We start from the raw sequence: 26893 nt of genomic DNA, 5'->3' as shown, positions 1-26893 counted from the left end.
GGCAAGTGCCTCATCTTACCTCTTACTAGTTACGGCCCTGAAATAATTCCAAAGAAACTAAGTTCTGATTCTGTTCTTGGTTCTGACGGAGGTACTGTCTTAGTGTCTAATGTCAGGAGAGTGTCCCGCGCAACACAATGAATGACATCATAGTTTTAAAAACGTCGGTAATCAGACTTACTTGAAGACTGCCACGAGAGTAGAACTCCGACACGATGCAAGGAGGATCAACGGTGGCGCCAATGAAGTGTGAGAGGTTATCATGTCGAATATCAAGCATCTGTGTACAAGGCAATAAATCATTTGTCTTAAGTGACGTATTGTGTGATTTGATCTCGTTTATTTGTAACTGTTAATTATAACGCCCGGGAGACACATTTATTTGTAACAAAGCTATGGTTTGTCATTTAGATCCATACAAGTAATTTGTCGCAAAGGTTACGTTTCATATCGAGACGGAGTATCTGATAAAACCCAATGAAAAAGACCAAAATCAGCTGTGACATAGTAGTCCCTTTGACGTTAAGCACCAAGCTGATAAGCCACTAGTCCCAAAAACAAAACCTGTTTCTACTTCCTGGGTGAAAAAATGGACAAAGTAAAGTGTTTTGCCCAAGTTCACGACACAAGGACAGTGACTTTGGGTTCGAACCCATACCTCTGGATACGGAGTCCAGTCCCCGCGCCTCTCATCACTCGCATTAGCATAACTTACCTGTTTCATTTCCAAAAGGACAGAACGTTGTAAATCTACATTTTTTGAACCAACTCGCTTTACCACCACAGAGGTCCCCTAATAAACAAAATCAGGAATACACACGACATAACTGAATTGAAAATAAATCATACTAAATCTTCTGTGAAAGACTCACGTTGAAATGGCAGTGTTCTAAGTTGCTCTCTTTTTTTTCTATTCTTGCCACCTACTTTCTTCATTATACAGTGCTTTTGAAGGCAGAAATTAGATCAAGCACTATGTGTTATTTGTTTACTGTACAAACTTTCCAAATCTCACTCGAATAAATTTAAGTCTTACCTTAAAAAAGCCAAAACGGGTGGTATCGCAGGTACTGTCACCATTTCTAAACGATTCCAGCAACAACGGTGCTTCACAGTCACCTTCCTGTATAATAGAGAAACAACATACAAGATTATCTGTCTGTCCTATAATTTGTCGGTCTGTTTGCCTGCCTGTTGGTCTGTCAGTCTGTTGGTCGGTCGGTCGGTCTGTCTGTCTGTCTGTCTGTCTGTCTGTCTGTCTGTCTGTCTGTCTGACTGACTGACTGACAGTCTGCCTGTCTGTTTTTTTCTTCTGTAAGACATATTATTCCTTTTGTACCGTCCACTGCTTGCCCAGAAATTAATTGATAAGCGTTGTAAGGTACAGCCAATGGTTTCTCTACCTCATCAGATGCCTTCGAAATGTTGTCGTCCATTGTCACGGAATAGCCAGAATCTGATCTTCTAAGGACTATTTCAGCGTAATCTATTTTCCACAGTAAACTCTTCAGCTCTTTTTCCAACCTTATTTGTCTGAGAGAATAGCAAAAAGATAAATCTCTTTGACGACAGAGGGAAATGAGAAAGGTGTTGTATAGATAACATAGATGTTCCTTGTAAAACGTAGAACAAAGCAACAACAGAAAGTTGCATTGGAATTCAAACAGGAGAAACTAACCTTATCTTGCTCACACAGAAAAGACAGAGAAGAAGACCAGCAAAACCCGATATCCCAGCGATAATCGCCATTTTAACTGCAAGAAAATTGAATACCTGGTCAAACATACAACCAATGGGTATTCCCTGTGGTCAGGGCACTGAACTGAGGATACAGGCGTCTCGTGTCGAAGGTCTCTACTTTGGGTTTCTGTTTGTAAAACGCCCCTTTCAGGTAGGGTTATCTTCGAAGGCTTATATATGGGGTGGAAGAGGCGGTGGGGCTTATTTTCGGATGGAAATATGCGTTACAAAAATCTTTGGGTTTTTAGATAAACAGTATACCGTGTTGATGCGAACAAGAATACCACACGGCAAAACTTTCTTAACATAACGACGTGAAACTCAAAAGAAGTCCTAGAGTCGTTAAACAAACATTACAGAACTCTGAACATACGACGTAAAAAACAAAAACTCTACAATAGGGCCTAATATATAATCGGAAAACTTCAGTCATTTCTTACCTAAGAGCTATACAGGGGCGGATACAAAGGGGGGGGGGGTGGATAGGGTGGATATCCACCCCCCATTTTTCACTAAAAAAAATTCGAAATGTCACTTTATTTGAAATAGAAAATAAATAAAGAAAGAAAAATTAGCTCTCGCTCATGTCTGGTTGTTGTTACGCCACGTTTCGCCGTCTGCCGCCACTTAGGGTTAGGGTTAGGGTTAGGGTTAGGCCCTAATGGTCTGCCATCCATCCCCCCTTTTGAAATCCTGGATCCGCCCCTGCTATAACTAAATAAAGCTCATGCCCTTATATTCGAGAGAGCGTATTTTCGGAAGGGTTTTTGCGTCGGAGATTTGGGGGCTTTCAAATGCTGTAGCGCTCGTTAATCAAGTTTGTATCCAATTTGGTGAAAGCAGCAGTGTTGTTGTATTATTGGTTAAAGCACATTAAGAAACCCATCATAGATTTCGGCCCCAAACCTAGGGCCTGCATGTCTACATGATTCCGGAATGACTTTCATTTCGGAAAGGAACTCGTTCCAGAATGAAGTTTGTTCTGCGTTCACATGACAGTCAACTGGCTCAAGCTAAGGCGTTTCACGTGCGCGGTTTTCGCGCGAGATCAAAACAAGGTGGCGCATGTTTCACGCGAGAACGAAACAAGATGGCGTATGTTTCGCGAAAACATGTTTTGGTGCCCATTAATGGACGTATCTGCAATTTAAACGAGCAATTTGACCACAGAGCTGCTTCTTTGGGCTAAACAGTAAATGCTATTACGTTTTTTTTGCTCTGAATTCAAACTGTGGTCTCCGTCTGTGGTTTCATGAAATGCGATTTCATCTCGGGACGAAATTCGTTCTGTGTTTACATAATACGAGAATAAAGTGTCATTCCAGAACGAAAATTTCAATCCGGAATGAAAAACGGAATGCACTCATTTCGGAATGACATAACTTTCGTCTCGGTATCATGTAAACAGATAAAGAGAAATATATGAAGATGGAATGAACTCACTTTCATTCCGGGATCATGTAAACAGCCCCTTAGCTTGCTAGCAATTAGACGAGTGCCAATAACAACTGCAGTTGTCATATTGTCTTACCACTTTCACTGTCGGTAGTTTCGGGTGGGCATTTCTCGCCATCAAAACCGCATTCTGGACTGTCCTTTGGTGGCGTCCCTCCAGGCCACACGATCTCCCTTCCAGTGAGGGCGAAGCTCACTTGGATATCACTGTTGTTGTCATAGTTCATATTGAAGTCACCCACTGGCACCATTGTTGCCTTATTGGGCGCATTCTTCGGGCAATCCTTCTCTAGAAAAAAAGATGGCTATGGTAAGTCACAGTCGTGTCGAGCTATAAAGGAACGACGCACGCTACAAAACTACGGGTAAGGTTAAGTAAGAGGGAACACTCCATTTTCAATCAACCCTCTAACATATTTAGTTCAACGTATTACTATCAGTTTCTTTTGGTTATGCGCGATTTTCTCGCGGACCAACTGTTCATTTTGCTTAAACGATCTCTTCTGATGCTTCGCTGAATCAGTCAAACATCGCTCCTTTCGCCAACAGTAAAACATGTTGAAAAGAATGTATATTACATCAGAACAGAGTAATACAACAAATAGGGGTGATAAGTTGTGCTAAACAAACAGTTTAGCACAACTCATCGTATGTGTCGTTTTCATTGTTTCACACACGTCAAGATACCTTCGGGACTTACTAACAACCGTAAAATTTTATCACAACTTTCCGAGGATCTCTACTTTCGGGGAGGGGGTGGGGGCGTTACTTTTGGAACTTTATGGTATCTTACCACGATTAACAACAATAACCTTTTCGCAGCTTACTTGAGTATTCCCATCGCATGTCCAAAAGAGTTAAATCAACTTCAGCATCTCCATTTTTGTCTATGAATACCCGCTGACCGCTAATACCTGGGAAGAGAAAATATCTTTTAAGGCAGGTTTTCACTAACGACCGAGTTGGAGTGGGAGTTAAAATCACAAGCGCAGAGTGTTACAATTTAGTAAAAACTAAACCAACAGAGTAGTAAAGAGTTCCCGTTTATGACTCCGTCGCTTACAGGGCCGTAAATAGCAAGAGGCAAGACGAGGCACTTGCCTCGTCTAGATTTTAACCCCAAATTAAAAACAAAATACGTTTAGTTAGGAAAATAATCCCCAGTTGAATGAGATAAATTTTTTAAAGAAATATATTATGAAAAATGCCAAAAAAGCGTTTTAGAGCTTCAAATTGTTTTGGGACCGTGCCCCCAGACCCCTCTACCGGCTCGCACCTTTAGTGATCGTAGATCTTGTCTCGTCTATGTCTGGGAACGGCCCTGGCTTATGATCCAGTGAAAACTAGATTGTCAGAATAGCAAGCAGAAATGATATACTCGGAGGGCCTGAGAACTTGCATCGGGATGAGTTTGTTCTCCCGCTTCTGCTTGCGAATCCGACAAACAAGTTTTCACTGAAACATAAGCGACAGAGTCATGAGCGGAAACGGAACGAAACGGAAACGTTCTGATTCCTCTGCAGACACGGTCTCTCCGATTCCGTCGAGTTATGACGACTCCGATTTTCGGTTTTTCACTACTTCGTAAGCGCTCTTACAGCTCCGACCACGACTCCGTTCCCAGTAACTAGCCTGAGGGCAAACGTTACATGATGTCCGGCACTGTTCAATAATCAAAAACTGAAAGATCTGGCTCAAAAGCAGATTACTCACTGTTGTATTCCTTATTTAGCAGCTTGGAAATGATGGTTGTACCGTTGGGTTCTTCGTTGTTTGCTAGCGTGTTGTTTAAGGCGATTGCATATTGGAAGACAGCGTCATAAAGAAACGCAGCATACATCGGTGGCTGTGGATTAAATGTACAAGGATTATACTTTTTTAACAACACCCAGATTGAGATTCAAGCCACGAATTAAATACCTGCGAACCAGAGGATTTTTTGTCGCGCGCGACGGAATACTTCGCAATCGGCTGGAGAGACTTGACCGAGACCGGAGACCGCGCGAAGAAAGCTTCTGGCACCCAGGGTACGAGTCACATCTTCCCAAATGCATTAATAATTCATCAAATAAAAAACAAAGGTAATCATAACCACGAAGGAGGCTTGGATACCCGGTCTAAGCATAGATTTTAACAATTTTATTTCTCCGTTTACTCCTTAGTTTTTGCTTCGTTTGAGAAGATATATCAAGCACTCGAGACAGTGTTTTCATCGCCTAGCCAAACACCTCGAATTTCGTCCAAAATACTGCGCTGCGCGTCTTATTTTCAACTCTCTTCTCGGTGTTTGGACATTCCAATGAAACACAGTCTCCCGTGATTGATATATTACGTCTCATATGACAGCGACACAAATGACGGTCTGTTGACCGAAAGAAACAGAATTAGAAAGTAAATTTCGAGGGAAAATGAAAAGCCAGATATGAACTTACTTGAGTTGTGTTTGCCAGTGGTTGAGTGGAGTCATTAAAAAAGTGTCCTTCGTAGATATCACTGCTGGGAAAAGGCTTCTCTGGAGAGCGCTTCTGAACAGTGCGCTGAAATTGTTTAAATGTTCCTTCTTTGTTTTCGTCGACATTCAATGCTATCAGCAATACGGGTTCAAAGGCCTCCTGAAACTTGCACCGAAAGTAGGAATCATTGGTATCCGTAGGCAAGGTAAACCAGAAGCTGGGAAACTCCTTATTCTTGAGGACTTGATCGTGGTCAAGCGCGAACATGATGAACGCATAGTCTCCATCGGTGAGTCCGACTTCACGTGCAGGAAGAAGCATTTCACGAGCGTAGAGGAATTCAGCGGCGATAATGATAACTGTGAATATAAATTTGAAATGTACAATTTAAGTTATTCAGAAGTTCCCTCTCAAGGGGACTAGGCGCGCGTTTCTCGAAGGTCCTGAAAAGTGTTCGCACCTGTAAAGTTAGATCAAGATCTGAAACCGCATGATCACAGAGCTGCTTAATTCCATGATATTTTTGATATGAACAGAGGTTCTCCTTATACAGAAGTTTCAGGCCTATACACTTCTCTTTTTTTAAGATACAGATGACCAAAAATGGTTTATTAAACGGACCCGAAAAGGTTCTGGGGCTTTCGAGAAACAGGCCGCATTGGGGAGGTTTCCACTATGGAAGACTGAGCTGGCAGACCAACCAGTGGAATGCATCTTAAAACTGATCGCACCATAACCTTCCCTCAGTCCCCTCTCAAATCCTCAACACCAACACCAACACGGCCTTACAAGACGCACAATGTTGTAAGTCATAGCCATAGATACAGCAATTTTTCTTGGACAATTCTGTCCAAGGGGGAACGGCGTAATGAAGTTAACCCTATGTGAAGCACCAACCCGTGAAACAAGGCCAGACCACAACACCGGGAACTTCGTGCCCTACAACGATAAAAAGTTAAAACGATGTCTGTCTGTCCAAGCACTGTCCAAATTACAAAAGAAAGAGATCCACTTAGAAAAGTGGACTATTTCTCCAAGATTTTTTCCGGTTGTACTTCACTGTTCTCATATTCCATTTCCAACTTCCAGAATTTTGGGCTTACTGAACTCAAATACAGCAAAGAAACAGTCAAAACAGTCAATCGTTATCCTCTTTGACGATATGTCTGTCAGTCAAAATGTAACAGGCTGAATTATTGCATTGAAACAAACAAATAAACAAATTAAGTGCATCAATAGAAAATATTTATGTTGGGACATATTTGGTGTGCGCTATGTTGCGTTGAAATAATGTGTGCGTTTGGCCACTGAGTCCTTCTAGAATTCTCGCAACACTATCCAACAATGTTGCACCGTGTTACATTGAAATGTTGCGTGCGTTTAGCCGGGCCTTTGCATTTATTCACAATTTAACTTACTACGAGCTTGATCTTTGATGTCTTTCATAATCTGTTTCACTACAGGCTTGCACTCTTCAGGACGAACATCACATTTTTCATGAGGAGGAAGTACTTTCTCAACCCGGATCTCAATCCCTTTTAGCCTGAGGTGCTTCTTTAAGTTGTCCTTGATATCAATCCAAGTGCTAGTCTTCTCAAACAAGATGCCCACTTTAGCCCAACTAAACTTCTCTAGTAACAGCAACAAGCTGTCAGCAAGTTTTGTTGTTTGGGCGTAAGTTCTTATGAATGTCGAGTAAAGCTCTTTGTTTGAAAGTTCTGGGCTGCTGCACATCTGTGGAAACCAAAAAGACACACAACTGATCAATAGGCATCGAGAACAGACCATATTCGTATTCTCGGTATTGGACTGGAACTAGCTTTCAATAGAGGCTAATGCGGGGGGAATATCGTTAAAAATAGCTTCACGTCATTTGCATTTGAAAAGATTACCCTCATTAGCCTCCATTGCAAGCTAGTTCCAGTCCAATACCGAGAATACGAATATGGTCTATTGATCGCTGGAGAGACGGTAGAAATCATCCCCAAACAAATCTTAGCTGGTATAATAGTAATGGTAATCGTTCTTGTATAGGGCTTTTACAAAGCTCATTGCGCTTCACAGTTAGAGATATGGGACGAGATCGAACATCAACATATTAGGCGCCTTTGGCAGCCGCTATCCGTTCATGTATATGATCTCGTCCCACCACCCAACCCATGGATACATGTGAATAAACCAGACAACAACACCGGGAATTCCGTGCCCTACTCTTTGCGATAAGTGTATGGGTTCAGTTCTTTAACGTCCCCTGCTGACCCTAACACTGAAGATGCAGGAGACCGGGCCTTCGGTTTATCGTCCTTTTACGAGAAGACTAGAACATCATCCACCTTAAGGTCGCGCAGGACCCTTGAAATCATCATGTATGTATTTATTTAAAGAGTATGCACGAACTGCGACGACTGAAGCCGACAACAAACGAAATATTCATGAGAATGTTTTTCTTAAAGTTCTTTGTACGAGTAATTAGACGGTATTGTTCTCAGCTTTGCGTACCGTGCGCTGAAACAAAGCGAATTATCATAATTAGATTCACAGCTGCGAACTATAGCACAAGACGGTTGTAAACATTGACTCGGAAGGTCTTCGGAAGCGGAAAATCCTGCAATTTTGTGTCCAAGTTTTCTCCGCCGATATAGAATTTCAGGAGTTGATTCGCGAGGAACATGAACTTGGTGCACTCTATTGTGTTATGACAAGAGCAAATTTTGAAACTTCGTTCTCAAGTTGAAGATAGCACGTTTCAAAGTTTAGCTTTCACATTTTTACTCTCTTAGAAGCAGATAACTTCTAGCAGTTTTTGAAATCTAAAATTTCGTTCTTGTCATAACACAAAAGAGGTTATGATTCATCACTAGTTTATATAATCTTCTAATTCGGTGCGCTATTGTAGCCGAAAACTTGGACACAAAATCGCAATATCTGCAGTTAAACTTTTAAGGGCCTGTAACATTACAGCAAACGGTCATCTCTCAGTAAAAGGACAATCATGATGTAATTCCATCATCCCTTAATATCCTTGATAAATTTTAGAGGAATCGATACTCAAAATTTAGCGAATTAAAGCTTTACAAGATAGCACTCCGTCAAGAAATTTGGCTAATGAATTTATTAATGAGCAAGGGTCCTGCGCGACCTTAAGGTTACTATTGTAAGCGGCTACTAATTTTAGCGATTTTAGCGAGTTGGCCGAAAATCGCTAAATTTAGTACTCGCTAAAATTTGTTTTGGACAAATTTAGTACTCGTTAAAATTTATATACTCCGATCCTCCCTCCACCCCAAAGAAAAAAACAAAATTAAACATAGTCGACTTGAAAAATTCTCAAGAAATGGATGCCGGTAACTTTGTTATTTCTAGCAATGAAAAAAATGCAAATATTCGTTCAATTTTAAGTGAGTTTGTTCTTTTACTGAACAAAGATTTCCATCTTAGCTATATGTTGATTAAAAACTAGCCTGTGAACGACAAGCGACAGCCTGAAATACGTGTGCATTCGCAGGCTCATCAAAAACTGCATTACACGATATCACTGATTTTTTGAAAAATTTCGGAAAATCGATTAATTAAATAGTCGCAAAAATCTTGCTCAGAAAAAGTCGCTAAAATTAGTAGTCGCTAATAATAGTAACCTTAAGGTAACCATTTGCAGATGGCATTGCAAAGGCAACACGTTCTCCTCAATTATTTTTAAGATACTTGGTCTTAAAAATAATTGAGGAGAACGTAATTGGTTGGGTGTGGGAGTCGAACCCAAGACCAACCGCACGGCAGCCCTGCGCTCTACCAACTGAGCTAACCGATCGGCGGTCGACCCCGGAGCCGCAGTTAGTCGCAAGTTATAAAATAAAGAGGGCATGATAAAACACTTATTGACTGAGTTAGGTCTAGCGTGCGTGTAGCTGTATCCTGAGTAAACAGGAGACGGCTGTGCACATTCTAAGTTTACTAGGCCTCGCGGACTGGTAAATATTTTGCTCTCGATCTCGAGCAAAATAATTTCCCGTGCGGCCCTCCCACTCATTCAATAAACTTTTAATATTTCTCAACCAAACGATCACACTGGAGAAACTATAAATTTATTTTGGTAATGGCGCTCACGCGGAGCCTGGGTTTCTCCATTGTGATTGCTGGGGTAGGATATAAGTTTATTGAATGAGTGGGAGAGCCGGACGGGAAAACGTCCCACATATTTGTTAGAGGAACTCCTTACAGTCTAAAAACTGTAGTTTGCCGATCGCGCCCTTTGCTCGAGTATTCATTGAGAAGCACTTAGTTTCTCTCGTGTTTACATAAACAATGTCCTTGTCAACACGTTAACGCTACCTCCTCAAAGCAGGAGGGCATTTTGCGTGCGCATGCGTCGATATGGGCTAGTGCGCACGACAGAGAAGTTCTGCTATCGATTGTTTACATATTTTTCACAATTTATGGCCTAATTTTCAGCTCAAAATAAAAGGTGTTTTAAGTTTTATTTGCTGTATACGATACTAAGAGTCTTTGCTTTATCTTCTGACAACAACAAGCATACTTTGGTGTCGGCGTGCCGTTTATCTGATCGACTTTGGCTATGTGTATTAAACATTGCGCGTGGACAAAATGGCGACCGAATGTCGAGAACATAAATACCTTGCCCATGTTTTTAATAGCTGGGAGATCTAAACGGACAAAGTGCTACGGCTACTTAGTACTAAAATATAAAACAGCAGTTTTAACTATACGATGTTATAATCAAGTATCCCGGGTTTGAGCGAGTGGTCATGATTTTGTTCAGATATTTCCAAAAAATGCAATTTCATCGTTCTCACGATGCAAAAATCTCAAAATCTAACCTTGATCTCCAGCGTCTACTGATGATATATGGAGCCTGAAGTACTTGAACTATCGTCTAATGCTGCGAAGGTAGCGTTAAAAAATGGTCTATTGTGGTAATTTTTAGCTTTCTTTAACGTACGTTCTCGCTGGTTTATTCTAACAGAGAAACTATCGTTTGTGATTATTTCCTTAAACTTAAGCATTGGTCAAAATAACTTCACATTTCGATGTACCACAATTATTCCGTTGAACAAGAAAAGAATTACTGAGATCGGTCTTAATTTTAAAGTGTTATGGTAATTCTTTGCTGGTAGACTATTTGTTTACATTTTACTATGTTAATTAGTACATTTTTGGCTCCTTTATCAAAATGTAGCCTTGATCACCAGTCAAAAAATAGCATGAAACGAACAAGCGATATATATATTTTTCAGAAACGTTCTAATAACTGCTGAATAAAATGTCTTAAGAAATAATTTTTAACTATAAACAATGTTATTTTCAAATTTTCATTCAACGTTTGTTTCTTTAAGATTGATGTTCGTTCTGTTATAACGACCGTTTTACTTCTGTGTCGCCTTATTGTGATTTTAAGAACTGCAGTTCTTGTTCCAGGAAACCCTGTTTGCCAGTCGAGGGCAAGTTGGCTTTGCTTTAGAGTCATCAGTGAGCTGCATTATCATGTGCAGAACACCCAAACATGTCTTTCCCCTCAGGGAAAACCCTTTTCTTTGGTGGCCGTCCCTTTAGGCAAAAAATCTCCCGACAAGCTATAATATTGCTCGCACTCTGCCTGTATTACAGCAATTGATTTGATGTGAAGTTTTGATCCTAATATATCACACTCCAGTACACGAATAAATGTTTTCCTCTTTTTATGGCCTGTTTGATTTTTGTCGGTGAAGGCTTTCCTACCTGTCCCACATATTTTCCCATTGTTTGAAACAACGATCCCAAAGCAGGTCAGAAAATCTGCTTTATAAGAGCCTTGCCATACACAAAACACTTTTTCTTAGCGAAATTTACGTCTATATTAAATTATGTGACGATAAACAGTACAAAAAACAAATATTGAATCTTCCACGCCATTTTTATTCCCAAGATCACGCGGTCTTTGTACAGCGGTTGCACGCATGCGCCCGCAAAATGCCCTCCTGCTCCTCCTCAAAGCTTTACAGCCAAAGAAATGTTTTGTTGTTTTTTTTTTCAAAAGGTTCGATGCATGATGGTTTTCCACAGTGATCGCTCAAGGCGGCAGGTGGCTTGAATGTAATTTAAATTCCTTGCACTACCAAATTCTTAAATCTAACGAGTTTTGTCTGAAAGAGACCTATGTTGTTTTGCCTTCAAGTGCTAAAAACACTTTTGTTATCCATTGGTGAAAGAAATACTAGAAGCTACCTTTTGTTCTTTTTATAAACTGAAATGAAAGCTAAAACAAATTCGTGAGAGTTCTGAATATTTATGTAGCTCTTTGGTTGTAGAAATAAACATGGAGTGCGCTGTCCGCAGGAAGTTTAGCTCCCCGCGGCTTTACGCAGCTTATTAAATTTGTGTTTAAGGCTAAATATAAACTTTACTAAGTTTTTCTTTCTTGTTTCAAGTCTTACATACCCTTCCAAAATGTATTATATCCCGAGACAAAATAAAAATCGCCCTAAATTTTTACATTTCGAAAAATGGTTAAAACAGCTTCAGTTAAAAACAATGCTTACTTTTTTCCTTGCCATTTAGAGATCCCTTTCGCACTTCAAAAGAAAGGGAAAACTGTTTTTCCTTTCTTTTGAAGCGAAAGGCTGAGTCTCCAAATAACAAGCAAGGAAAAAAAGAAAGCATTGTTTTGCTGCTATATTAAGGAAATACGAAAGAATAAGAGAGAAATAATTTGTCATGTTTTACATAGCAGTTAAATTGAAGTGCTTTCCTTTTTTGCCCTCCTACCTTGACACATTCACAAATTTATAGTTTCAACCCTTTTATCAATTTAATAAGGCTTTACCTCATAGGGGATGCTTTTCAATTTTTAACAGTGTTCGCTCCCGCTACAAAAACAATTTCAAATTTCCTCCCTGTTTGACTTAAACTAGAACAATGTTTTCGATAGTGGTTGGTTAAATTTAGAATTCATTTGGTAAAATATTAAAGCGACGGCAAAAAGAAGCTAATAAGATACACCACGGTGAATTTAAAAGTGAAAACATTGCATTTGAGGAAAGGTGCCGATGTTACTAAAAGTTTGCCACTTTAGGCACCCCGAGGCGATTTCCAACAATGACGGTTAGAAGCGTATGAAAATTAAATAGCAAACTGCAAAGTCAAAACAGGGCATGGGAATACAGCTTAACATCTGCCAGCGAACTTAAATTAAGAATATGCTTCTTCAGCAATGTTGTTTTCAGGAGCTCGAAAAGCATGCTTTATTATACGCAGATGCCAATTGAAAATGATTGTTGACGGTTTTAGGAATCTCGCGAATCTATTTGAAAACCTCAGTGCTCGAGTGGCAGACAAACTGACAAAATAAAAGCGTTGATTTATTAAAGGAAAGAGTCTGTCAAACATGCAAACATCAATGAGAAAGCTGTAAATTAAAGCTGTATTAACCAGCACTTGTTGATGAAAACCCGTGTTTAAATTACACAACAAAGATATGAATAACCTTGGGTATTCAAAAAATTACAAAAAGTAAACAGACAATGTGTACTTACGTAAGAAATCATGGGAACGTTGAAGGCGGCTGCATTGCGAGCGGATGTGTTGCAAATACACCCGGGTCCAATAATTGCGGAAACTTTTGCCTCGTAGATCTGATACATCAAGGCACGAATTGTCTTGTCCTCGTCCTCGCAATCGGTATCATTCCAAATAAAAGAAATATTATTCCCCGGCAAAAGGTTCTCCTGTCTGTTTACTTCGTCCACAGCAATGCTCATGGCCGAAGCATAATACATCCCTTTCTTGGTGTAAAATGCCTCTTCCATAGGAATTAGCAGACCCACAGTATAATCCGCTTCGGTGACAGTCGTCAATAACAGAAATGCTAACGTGGAAACCATAAACGCAAGTGACACGACGTACAAACGCCGCGTAGTCCGCCTTGCGCGAGGCATTGTGGTCTTCGTCCCGCTTGATAGACCAGGTTAAAAACTCTCGCGTCAAAGGTGATTTTATGCCACGTAAAATTTAGTTTACTCAAGAAAATGGGTTCCTAGCTTGTTGCCATGCATGTGGCGCAATGTTCGCTCGTCTCTCCCAATCAGGCGTTCAAACAGTGAATTCAAAGATTCGCCAAATATCAACAAATCGTTAATTTCTTCCCGTTTCACGCGGGTTTCGGAAAAAAAGTCTTAAAATCTCTTGGTGAATCAAGTTTTTACCGTGAATCCAGTAATCTGAAATCTCCGATCGAGTGTTGCTGGAATTATCAAGTCGATCCGTATTTACTTTACTGCCCTGTAAACCGGTGCATAATGGCTTTTCCAGTGCACAGAAGTCGAGCTTTAAAAGCAATTCTCAGGAGCTCCTATAAATGAAAGTAAAAGACAATGAAGTTAGAACGCTGAGAAGTAAATGAGACTTACTGCCTAACGGAACACGTACCTGATGTTCCAGACCGATTAAAATGCAGTTATCAATCTCGCGTCCGGCAAAGAGAATTTACGATGGAACTCATTAACAACGCGGTATCCATGTTTGTGTACATAAACAGAATATTATGTTAAAAGATTTGTTAAAGTGTAACAGCTAGGCAATCAAACCCTAACACTTGAACAAACAATGCGCTTATATGGAATAATATTTTTTTAACTCAAGCGTTTATTTAAGTCAAACGCTTACCGCGAGAGATCTTTGTGAGAGGTCTTTGCGCATGGCAAAAAAGAACGTACGAATATCGACATCTGATAATTAAAAGCAGCAAGATAAAGAGTTGTTTTTTGAGGAAGTAGAAACATGAACGGGCGTATAAAAATATCGTCTGAAAACAGGAAGTGTTATAGAAGCAACCAGAACTAATCTTTCGTGGTTTGAAAGCATTAGGGTTACATTTACTTTACAAAAACCGTGCGTTGACCGGATAAAAACGTAGGAGGGTGCCAGTAATTTCAAATGTCTTCGCATACAACTGACTTTATACGGTCGGAGTCTCACTGATCGGTTATAAGACCAACAGCAACATTTTAGAAACTGTTTTATCCCGACAATCTGTTCTTCACCAAACTCGATAACAAAGAGTCATACTAAATGGGAAATCTCAGTGCTAGCATCATTCAATAAAAAAGGTTATTATATGAAAATGTTGCGGCGGTACTCGTGTTGAAAATACAAAAAAAAAAAAAGAATAACAACAATATACGCAACTATAAAACCTAACCATTAAAACAAGGGAACCCAAGAAGACAAAAAGCTGCTGATATAAAATGACAAGATATTAAGATCTTATCGATGTTAATTTTTTTTTACTATTTTTTGTCATTTTTAGATCAGTAAAAAGACAGATTGCAGAAAAAAGTCAAATGAAACATCTTTGGCAAAATATTGAAGTCAGAATACTTTGTCATGACCAAAATAATTATAGAAAATAGAAAATTTAGAAAGTGAGAGGGCTTTTGAACAATAGACATGATGTTGTCCACTTTTAGTTCATCGACCTTTTGACCATATAACCAGTTGTATGTGCAAAGTTACGGTTTCATTACAAGAGTAATTTAAATTTTAAAAAATACAAACTGTACATAAAGAGCGATTTAAAAAATGATTCTTTTTGTTTACTTGGAAAACATGCTCAGTTCAGCAGCTCCATTTTTCAACATATCCTTTCATCCAAAACAGACGTACACGTGAACCTTTGTCTGATAAAAAATATCTACATGTTTATTTACAAGAAGCAGTAAAGCAGATGCGTTACATCTTTGTAACGTTGTATGAATGTGATTTATAAAAGCAGCGGATGAGTTCAGTAGCTGATAAAAACACATGCAGATTAAGTGCTGTTTTAAGAAGCGATGCAAACTGATAAGAAATAGTTACAAAATCGTTAACTACTGAATGATATTTCTTATTTATTTCTGTTCTTTCCAAATTGAAGGAAAATAATATGCAAGCTACCACTCCCAGTTAGTTGCACTGTTCAATTTTTTCACCATGACAAGTCTAATGACGTTCAAATAGCTAGGTAAAAAGAAATAAAAAATGATAAAGAAAATAAATATTTAAATTAACTAGAGAGTCTCGATGTTTGGAGCTTTAGTAAAACCCTCATGAATATATGAAGAAATAAAAAACTGACAATGAAATATTTAAGTCACATTCAACACCCACGATAAGGAATTGTACTTTGAGGTGGTCAGGAATTTTCCATGCAGCATCGCCGCCGGCATCAAACAGTTATAGCATAGGGGGGAAGTCTACCGCGGGAAATAATTTTAATTATTTCCTGCGGTGGACGTCAAAATGTTTTTTGCTCCTCCCATGATGGCTGCGACGAAGCCTTTTTTTTCTTTTTTCTTTTACAAAAACTTAAAATCAACGCATAACAAATTAAGTGGATACTGAAAAGGAAAATCACCCCCTGGGATAGCATAGCTTCATTAAAACTCTAGGAGAGCTTTTTTACTGCCTTGCTGTTTTCTTCAAAACGAATGGAAATGGGCGGTATACGCTGAAATATATATAACTTGAGAATGACTTTTCTAGAGATCTAGGGATGGCTAGCTATCTTCGGCATTGACGGGAGGCGTAGCCAGCTATATTTCCTATTTAAGCCCAAGACATACAGCATATAATCTACGTCTTTGCTTTATACAAAAGCACAGCCAAACCTTTTTTTTCTTGTAGGATTTTATAAATTAAAAAGAAAATTAACAAAAAAAAAATGAAGTATGCCATAGTCAAGAGCGTGACTTCCTGGCTCGTTCGCACAGAAATCTTTAATGACTCTCTCCGATTCAATAGGCGTCTCTCTGTATGCGTGCATAAATGAGCTGAGGAATGATAGCAAGAAATCAACAAGTCAACTAGATTGGCGTAACCGAAACGATTTCAGAGTTTTTAACCATCTGTTTTGCTTTGTTTAGAACACAACCTTTGAAAAATTTGTTTTACAGAAATGTTTTGAAAGTCATGATTTTATTTTTCAAAATATAAACGTTGATAAAGTGGGGCCGGTATATTGAACGGTGAGCAACATGGATAAAAAAACGACATTCTCGCATGCCCTTTAACCTCAAACACTCGTGAGCTCTCATCGACTCTAACGTGTGCGCACTTGTCAAATTGAAACTGCTCAATTTTTCATGAGGATCGACAAGACTATTCGACTATTTGACGAGCAGATGATCGGGTCAACTCTCGCGCATTTAGGCTCACGTTGCATAGTTGAAAGTCGTTGAGATTTGAAGTAAAATCTCGTCTATTTCTCATCCCTTAGCTTTTGTCGATTGCCGTTCATGTTTGAAGTGCTTATGTCTTTGTCTGTTCACTTAGTTGTCTCGCTGGTGCGATTAGGCCGCCCGTTTGATCTCAAAAGTTATTTTATGCAGTTGGCTTTCTAAAATTGTGAGTTAACCACCAGCCTCATTTGTTAACATTTCAGTGTGACTCGAGTGTGAATTTTTGGATCCTCTAATCAGCATCGCAAAACAGGTTTCTGTAGGATTCTAGAAAGCTAGAATTTGACGGCGAATTTAATTAGTTTATTTCTGGGAAATAATAATTTGCAAGCCTTCGAATCCAAGGCTGAGAAGCCGCTTAAAAAAAAGAAACTGCCTTTTTTTCAAAATAAAAATAATCGTATAATATTGGCAACAGATCGGCCACACAAAAGAGACCTATGCAATAAATATAAAATATAAGTATACAGGCAGATAAGATGTCATCTTTGCAGGAATGTACTTATGCATCACCTATTCTTAAACCCTGTCATAAATAAACGTGTAGAATATTATGACCTCGGCGTTCCCAAACCTTTAAAAAAATTTCACACAGAAAAAAGGGAAAATCTTAAACAAAAAATTGTGAATTTTTAAGCCCGTGCTTTTAAGTGAAGATGACAAAAAGCCAGTAATAAAAAATAAGAGTATACTCACCAGAATCTAAATCTTGCTTTCTATGAGTTGCCAGGTTGCGATATCCACCTGCATATCTTCCCGTACGTGCTACAAATAGCGTTGAAGACCTGACAGGTAATACAACAAATTGTCAAAAATGAGTGAAGGTTGATTGGTGTAAACACGATCATAGGAAATGGATCAGTCCGATAGACAAGAGAACATATTAAACGAATAAAAGATTTGTAAACAGCAAAAATAAACTTTTGTTTTTTGTAGACGAGATTCTTGTTTAATGTTTATCGAAACTGATATGATTATACTGGAACAGAGTCAAAATGTTTGAGTTAAAAATTCCAGCAAGCTCAAAGCGTTTTAAGTTGTTTTCTCTGGAAGCAAGCAAACAAGCATCCTTCGACTTTTCGGATATCTGTAATACCGATTTTATTTGACTGCTTATAAAGAGCGAAAAATTATTATTCCCAGCTACTGAGAGAAATAACAAGGAATACCCCTAATGATAAATAAACGTCAAAGACCTGTCAGGCTTGAACAAGCCGGTCTGACTGAATTATTAAAAGTTGTTCTAAAATTTGGCGTCTGTCGGAAAAACCACTCCAAGATGTAAATTCTTCAGTTTAACCTGTTTATATTGACCAATAGGGAAACACTTTTGGAGATCGAGCTGCATTTAGCTATTATTCATAAACTTACAACTTTCGTAGAGTGAGCAGAAGCTTTTTTAAAATTAATTTCGTATTATTTGGCGGTAATTTTTCAAGTTGTTCGCACGTCATGGTGAACCAGTCAAATGAACAGTGTCACCGGCTAAATGCGGTCGATAAATATAAATAACTTAATACAGGAAATGTTCCTTCAATTGAAGAAATATAGTGTTGATGACCTCTAACTAATAAATACAGGTAAATGAACTAAAATTATACATCTTGTGGGGATGCGTTTCCTGTTGGAAAGTAAAAGTATGAAAGTTCATTTCAATTTCAACGTTGTGACACGTTGTAAAATTTATAAATATAATGTATCAGTCAATTCCAAGCGAGATCATCTCCCCGGGGCAACCACCCCCCTCCCCGGGGGGGGGGGGGGGGCATTTGACCGCTACTGAGGCCCAGATAGTGAGGAATTTGATCGAACAGAAGCCTGAAGTCGGGAATTTGACCGTCGGCAAAATGTGTCATAAAACGCTGGCGATTGGGATTTACGTGAAATTAAAGGTGGTGTAAAGTTGGATAACCAACTTTACACCATCAATTAAATGTTGTTAAAGGTGATAAAACCGACCTTTACGCTACCCCGTGTAAATGTGATTTAAAGTTGGTGTAAAGGAGTCTCTTTTTCTGCATTTGCACTCGAGTGTAAAGCTGGCATAAAAGTCAGCTTTAAGAAATGTAAAGTTAGCGTAAAGCTGATTAAAAATTTACGCCCACTCTACTTGAGCTTTGCACCAACAGTAAAGTTATATTTTCATGCTGTTTTGAAGTTAATGAAAAGTAGTTTCAACGTACCTTTTCTTATTAAAAATTGGTGATTAATAAGGCACGAGTGATTGTTAGACCAAGTGTAAACGAGAAAACCCAACTCACAATGACATTTCAGCCCCCACTGGTGGGGCATTTGACCGTGCAACTGGCCCACATAGTGGGGAATTTGATCAGACATCTTGAAAGAATTCAAATGCCCGGGGCTTTGGCTGGGGCTTTGTCCGGGGGCTTTGCATGATCTCGCTTGGAATTGACTGATACATAACTATGGGCACTCACTATTAGATCAGAACTGGCCGGCCAGACCGGTATACTCGAAAATAGAATTCCGTTGTTAGTCAGATTTGTCCTGTCAAACCAGCCAATGCATAAATGCTATACACTGTTGTGGTAGATTTCACAGGCCCATTTCACATTCAAAACCACCGGATCAGCCGGCCAGTCCCGGGGGGGGGGGGGGGGCGGCCAGTTCTGACAAATGGAAAGCGCCCTATGACTAACAATGACCATGAATGGAAAAATAAACTAAAATGGACAGGGACTGGTCAATAAGTACCAGGGGGGGTGGGCCGGAGCAGAAAGGGGGTGGGTCATCAGTTTTTGAGCCCTCGAAAAGGGGTGGGTTATGTAATTTTGATCTACACATAGAGGGTGGGTCATCTTATTTATTCACTAACTTTAAACTGTTATAGTTCCAAGAAAGGTTGTATTCATCAGTATATCAAATTGACAGTTTTCTCCATGAAAGCAATTTTAAATGAATTTCTAGCGATTTCCGAAGGCCCAAATATAAAAATTTCCCGGGGGGAGACTTCCCCCTGACCTCCCTAGATGGTTCCTGATCATAACATCACTTTCGCTTCGCTCTCTTTAACTTGCATAGATTCACGCTGGGCTTTAGGCCTTTTCATACCAGTAAACTCGTTTCTCAAACACTTTGCAAATGAATGATAGACAGTGGTTGTATAAAAATATGAACTCTTCAATAATTCGGTTTTCGCATATGTTTGTGTCAAAATTTTCCCATGGACTTTACACACAAATATTTGGAAAACTTACAAAAGATTAGTATAAGAAGTGATAAATTCATCCTTCTCTTGTGTGATAGGAAACGGGAAAAGCCGGCCGTACATGGAACAGCAGTGTCCATCAGGGAAAATTAGGGTGGTCTATGAAGGGAATTTTACTTTGAAAGCTGATGTCAAATCAAAAACCTCCAAACCATAACAGATGATAAAGATATGATTGGTCCCTTGATTTTTTTTAGCAAAGGGGGTGGGTCATGTAATTTTCAGTCCCCTATCAGGGGTGGGTCAGTCAGTTTTGAGCCAGAAGGAAGGGGTGGGTCACAAATTTTCGAGATACCACTTTTCCAATTGCTCCGGCGCACCCCCCTGGTACTTATTGACCAGTCCCTAAATAGAAATGGTAATCAAATTAGAAATAAAAATATGGAACCACGATGTTTTAATTTTGTTAACGTCAGCATAAACTATATATAAATAAATATCTTTAAACAATGACAGTTTAGCCGCTAGTTTATGAGGAAATGGAGTACTTTGCCCACTTCTTAGCCTGCGCCGCCGACGAAACTAAATTAGGTTACGTCTGCGACGCAGGCTACCCACTTCTAAACAAGCTCTCATGAATTTATGAACAACTCAATGGAACCACGATATTTTAATTTTGCTAACGTGACAAAAACTATATATAAATAAAATTGTTTAAACGATGTCAGTTTAGCTAGTTTGTGAGGTAGTACTTTGCCCATTTCTAAACAAGCCCTCACAAATTTTTGAACATCTCGAATAGAAATATGGAACCATGATGTTTTAATTTTGCTAACGTCAGCATCAAGTTGAAAGTGAAATATATATAAATAGATATTTATAAACGATGACAGTTTAGTCAGTTTTTAAAGGAAGTACTTTGCCAATTCTAAACAAGCTCTCTCGAATTTATAAACATCTCGAATAGAAATATAATTTTGCTAACGTCAGCATCAAGTTAAAAGTGGAAAAAACCACATAAAAATAAAATTTTTTAAACGATGACATGCAGTTTAGCTAGTTTATGAGGTTGTACATTGCCCATTTCTAAACAAGCTCTTTTACGAATTTTTGGACATCTCAAATAGAAATACGGAACCATGATGTTTTAATTTTGTTTACGTCAGCATCAAGTTGAAAGTGAAAAAAAAAATTATGAGGTAGTACTTTGCCCAATTCTGAACAAGCTCTCACGGCTTGATGAAAATCTCATTTCTGCTTACAATATCAATACATTGTCATTGTGATGAAAATAAAGAAAATCACCAACAAGGGAATATTGCCTGGATTTACCACCAAATTCTTAGAACTATAAGCTTTAACAAAATTTATGTATGACGAAGACCTTGGTGGTCTTGGTGGGACAGTGTAATTTGGCGCAAAGAACTGAAGCATGGCCAAGATGCTAGACCCAAGATGCCCGCTGTTTTGCATACGTCCATCTCAAATTGAAACAAAAACAAAAAATCAACTAATTCACACTTGGGTGAAAAAGGTTCAAACAGCTTGTTTTCTTGATGTTAGCAAAAAAGAAGACAAACTGTCCTAAGAAGAAAAGGAGCATTTTGATTGGTTCTCCGAGCTGTCCGGATTTTGCAATATGGACCGCTCGGATGGACCGCTAGCGAAAGGTAGATAGTTGCAGTTCCAAACATTTAAAATTTTTATTGCTTTGATTTCAAATATGGCAATAATTTTCGCAGTTTTAAATTTTGCGTGTACTAAATTACGCGACTATTTTGAAATCGCGAAATTAGTACTCGAAAAAATTAGAAAGAATAAGGTAATTCCGCAATACGGACTTCCCGGTAGTTCGATAACATCTTTTCATGCACTGTCCTCCAAGAAATCCCCATTTACTTACTAGCAATGAACAAAATCTTTGAGGCCTTTCAAATCCTTTAAACTCAAGTGGATACAATAGCTTGTCTGCGTCACAGGGCACCCTTCAGCAGAAAACCTTAAAGGTCACTATTCTGCTAACGATTTCTTTCTAGTCTGCTGGGTAAATATCATTCCTTTAAAAAATGTCAAGGATTGTCACTAGAGTGGAGATCCAGACATATTGGGCAACAGATCGCCAGCTGCTGAGATTAATAACATGAATGTTCCGTGTTCAACTCGTCAACCACACTAATTTAAATCAAATTACTTGTCACCGTTCCGTCAGTAGAGATCTTTGACGAGTTTATTTTCTGAATTATGTTTATCCGATACCAGCACTCGTAACTGGTCCCTTCACGAGTCAGTCTTGAACCACTTTTTGCTTGCCAATTTAGATAAGGAAAACAAACTATTATTTTCGCGTTGGCTCTAGTTTCTGTTGGTGATAATTCACCCACACATTGTGTAGGACGCTATGGCAATATTTATAAGTTACACTGTATCTGTCACATTATGTAAATCAGAAATATGTCCCAACTGCACCGAATACTTGACCAATATCACAAAAACTAAAGTAAGAAGAGTTCGTTCTCATTCGAATTGTTTTAAAAAACAACCGAAACAGTCATTTGAAGATTATCCATGCCACAGTCGTACGGCATCTTGTGAAACATGTATCGAGACTTAGTATTTCTCTTTTTTACACCTTAATTTAAATATTGTATACCATGACCTAACTGTAAGAAGCGAAATATTGCTATTTACTAGAATAACATAATAAACCTAGCGATCAAAAAGGATTACCTTAAAAGACATTGTTAGAATGTAAAATCATTACGCGAAAATAGGAATTCAGTGATGACAAAACAAACGAAATAAAAACGAGGAATGTACCTACCGCATGCGAGTAAATACAACTTCAGGAGTATTCAGTTGAAGACACAGCTTCGTACTTGATGTAAGTAGGTCCGAATTGACGTACAGAATAAGTACTGATCTAAGTGTAACAGCGGTCTGGACCGATAAAAATCATTAAAACATTGCAGATTTGCCTGATAAGAAAGCACCTTGCATGATACAAAGGTGATCTCCGAAAGCAATAATTTCCATCTGGTCTATTTAGCATCCGCATAACAAAAGCATATAAACGTCATTGTATATGTTCTTTAAATAAACGAAATATTAAAAAAACATTAAATATGCACCTTAATTATTTATCAATGAATTACGAAATATCTGGTTTCGGAGAATTCGTTATTTTTGAGTCGTCTGGAAAACTACGGAATTATTTCACACTACATTAATTTTGCTCAACCCAGGCTTAGACGAACACTGTCTGCAGTTTAATTTATACACACGGAAATTAAGTTTTATCACTCGTTCTTCGATAACACCTTAACAATTCGGCAATTTCCGCAGCGAAGCTGTAGGGTACTTACTTATTCAAGAAGGAAAGCTGAAGCGAAAAAAAGAAATTAAATTCCAATCATGACCGTCTGATACCTAGGTTATTTTACTTTGGCTTGTGTTCCTTCTAACAAAGCGAGCTACCTAAGATTGCAAAAATTACACACCATTAGATTTGTTGTCTAAATTCAACCTAAATGATATTCAAGTGTTTTTACTTCCGAGCGAAATCCGTAATTAGTTGTGATAATCGGCCGTGTATTTTAGTTTCTTGAGCCGAGTCGTTGCGTTAAAGCAAAAGAAAATCTTATACGCACTTCCCTAGCCTGTGTACAGCCGTCCTGCTCCGCTTAAAACACTTTTCATGAATCGACAGACGCTGGTAAAAATATAAAAAGAAACGGAATTTGAATATAAAAATATCAGCCTATGTATTTCACTTCATGTTCTAAGCTGACATTGACACTGAATCAGAAACAAAACAGAAAAGTTTATAATAAATTTAACGAACATATACATATATAAGCGGCAAACATTTTGGGATTCCGTACACAGCTGCTTCAAAACCGGAGTGTTCACAATGTTCTGATCCTTGATGGTTAGCTGACTTAATTATGACAGACATCAAATTAAAATACATCGATCTACCTATAAGCATACAACTGAAAGGATTTTAGTGTTGGCTTTACAAGACGAATTACGCGAGGTATTTAAAACGAGCAGGAATAAATTGGAGTGAAAAAGCAAATACTCACCGAAAAACAATTTGAGAATGAAATTCAATTTCCAGTTAAAACAATGCTTTACACTTCACGAAGCGCAATAAATTATTATTTTATATCTCGTGCTGATACATTCAGGACTTAAAGAAAAGAAAAACAGTACATAACGTTAATCTTTCAGTGCGCCAAGATCAAAATATTAATTCTCGTAATTCATTACGATACATTTCTTTTAACACAAGTAAAGAGAATTCCTAGGTGCATCAACACATATCCCCTCGACGTTTTTTTCTTTTCATTCTCGTTAACTGAGTAAGTCACCACGGGGAATAAGACATAGACATATACTTTATTTAACGTGGACAAGATTAAAGATTAAAGATTAAAATCAAAAGATTAAAGACTAAAATTATTCTTCAGGCAAAATTTGAAAACCAGTTATCTTCTAATTTATCGAAGAGGTGAAAGCTCATTAGCAGGATGGATCTGTGTTAAATTGAAAATATACAAGTAATTTCCTTATTTTTGTATAGATTTAAACTATATATGCCGCAAACGTCGGTCTGTTATTTTCAACAACTTTGATGATGCTGTTATCTTATTTTTTTGTTCGCTACAAAAGAAACATAATGAAAAAGGACCAAATCCCGACATTAATATTTGAATCTCCTAGCAGGGTGGTAGTTTTAAATATACATTCACAGCTTTGCTAGCGTTATAATATAGAAAATTTGTGGGCTCAACAGTTTGCTAAGAATTACAAAAGTTTTTGTCATTTCATGTTGTTTTTTCCAAGCTATTGTTTTCCCCTTTCATCATTTGGGACCTCTAAAAACCATCTGGCAGCGCTGACAATTCTTTTATTTTTTTTTCCATTTTAGCTACCCAGACAGCTTATGAATTTGAAATGTCCAATGCAATGCATTCGTTCGATAAAACACTAAAAAGAACAGCAACACGATATCATGCCGTTTTTCAGTGTAGTAATTTTTGCAAGACGAAAACTTTTAAGCATAGAAAAACTATTAATAGGAGCATATATACTGTATATCACTCAGTAAACTGAATAAGCACGTGCGATTTCAACACCGCCACCGCCACCGCCACCGCCACTCGAGCGTCAAGTTCATGTAATGCCTACTTACAGAAAATTCCTGGCTTCTTCAAATTCCGCACTTCTTTGGATTGCCGACGCCTTGAAAAGAAGGTTCGAGTAGTTAAGTAACAGACTAATGGAAAAACAACAACACGACCCACCGGAACAAATACTTTCTTCTGAGAAAAGAACAATCATTTAACCCCACGGTTCTTATAATGTCGCCGCGGGTTGAGTTTTAATTTTGTTTTGTTTTCGAGGTTGACAATTTGCGTTTATGAAATAAATTGCTTATTGACTATGTTCGAAAATACACCTGCATGTAAATTACTATATTTTTTGGAAGGTTAGTTAAAAATAATGGAAATCTATAATGATGGTTTATGCAACTTCTGTACCGCGCAGCTCAAATTAAAAGACGTACAGAACTTCTTATTTATCTATGGTTAATTATCAGTGTATTAATATCATAATAAAAAGTTAATTATACAAAACCACCTAAAATTTCTCTGAAAGAGGAATATTTTCAAGAAAATCTACCCGGTGAACCGCGGTATAAAGAAAAAACGACAAACTCTGAGTCGACAAGCGCATTCAAATAGCGAAAAAGTGGATCGCTAATGTGTCAACAAACTCTGGTTAAGATACAATTGAAGGGAACTCGCACAGACTAATTAAAAGAAAAGCAAACGGTAGCGACAATCAGCAACGCCGCCTCCAAGGTGGAACACTATTTTGAAAAAAAAAAAATCCTTTCATATAATGTAGCAGAACGCGCAAATCATGTGCACTGCAAGCCTAAAACTTTTACCTCGATGAAATAGCCGTTTAAGGTTTTTGTCTAGCCTGAAATTTCCCCTTACCTCAGAAACAAAGTTGAGCCGTTACCTAATTAATCTTCCTTGAGGTGGTCTATTTTAACTCACAAATAAATCGCCCGGAACGTCAACGACCTCTAACTAAGGTTTGAAGAAAACTCAAAAGAGAGAAGAAAAACGAGCCCTTTGAGCACCCTTCCAAAAAGGTTAAACAGAGGAAAAAGTTACCAATCTTAATGTGATCCAAGCCGGCAACCTGTAAAGTGCATATTCCCGCGTCTATTGAGGAGCAAAATAAAAACGGCTACCAAGTGGGTTGAAAGTGGGTAGAAAGAGTGGCCGAGGGCGGCTTGTTGTCTGTTTCACTGATAAAGTAAAAGGGCTTAAACTTCCTCACCGGAAGAAATTCTGGCATGCAACTGAACGACATGTAATTAGGAAAAAATAAATTTCCCTCGCACGTGAAACACCTGCCTCCTTACTTTTTTACCAAAATATAATGTGGAAAATTACGTGACAACTCGCTGATTGTACGAGTGCCTAAATTTGCTTCGTAGGAAACCTAAAAATAATGGTCCATTTTTATTAACAATTGCTGTATTAGAGCACTGTAAATGTTTACAAGCGTGTTTGGCTACGGATGGCTACCTGAGGCTAACTTTATCAAGTTGTTTCCACGCATCTTAAAAAAAACTATATTTATAGCCGATGTTTGATTTCTATTCCCAAATTAAATGAATAGATTACTCAAAGATAATGTTTTTCATGGGTATAATTGCCTACCACTAAATTCAGAACAGTTAAGACCAAAAAACTGCGAAATCCCCGCGACATTGTTACTTTAAATCACTTACAAATGATTTATTCGTGTTGGAGAAGAGATAAGATCCCCCAAAGTTAACG

The 26893-nt window shown here is 38.3% G+C and overlaps 1 protein-coding gene across 7 annotated transcripts in view; it reads right to left on the bottom strand.

The window, feature by feature from the left end:
* LOC144633882 (atrial natriuretic peptide receptor 1-like) overlaps positions 1-26893 on the bottom strand; it is a 47310-nt gene that overhangs the window by 9974 nt on the left and 10443 nt on the right. For 3 of the 7 annotated variants that reach the window (XM_078492791.1, XM_078492789.1, XM_078492794.1), the window contains exons 2-13: positions 17552-17640; positions 13175-13989; positions 7067-7382; positions 5628-6007; positions 4909-5041; positions 4023-4109; positions 3272-3484; positions 1679-1754; positions 1404-1533; positions 1037-1123; positions 716-793; positions 182-280 (exon numbers count right to left, since the gene is read on the bottom strand). In XM_078492791.1, coding sequence (XP_078348917.1) covers positions 182-280; positions 716-793; positions 1037-1123; positions 1404-1533; positions 1679-1754; positions 3272-3484; positions 4023-4109; positions 4909-5041; positions 5628-6007; positions 7067-7382; positions 13175-13576 — 2001 coding nt within the window. In that variant the 5' untranslated portion in view covers positions 13577-13989; positions 17552-17640. Of the gene's footprint in view, positions 1-181; positions 281-715; positions 794-1036; positions 1124-1403; positions 1534-1678; positions 1755-3271; positions 3485-4022; positions 4110-4908; positions 5042-5627; positions 6008-7066; positions 7383-13174; positions 13990-14066; positions 14516-17551; positions 17641-22845; positions 23056-24109; positions 24217-25221; positions 25270-26893 lie in introns of those variants that run through there. The other 4 variants (XM_078492790.1, XM_078492792.1, XM_078492793.1 and 1 more) reach the window with 4 other exon arrangements.

This window comes from Oculina patagonica, chromosome 12, assembly GCF_052425735.1.
Source record: "Oculina patagonica isolate OP01 chromosome 12, crgOcupat, whole genome shotgun sequence".
Classification (NCBI taxonomy): domain Eukaryota; kingdom Metazoa; phylum Cnidaria; class Anthozoa; order Scleractinia; family Oculinidae; genus Oculina; species Oculina patagonica.
The sequence above is the reverse complement of the archived record's forward strand: the minus strand, read 5'-3'. Positions and strand labels throughout refer to the sequence as shown.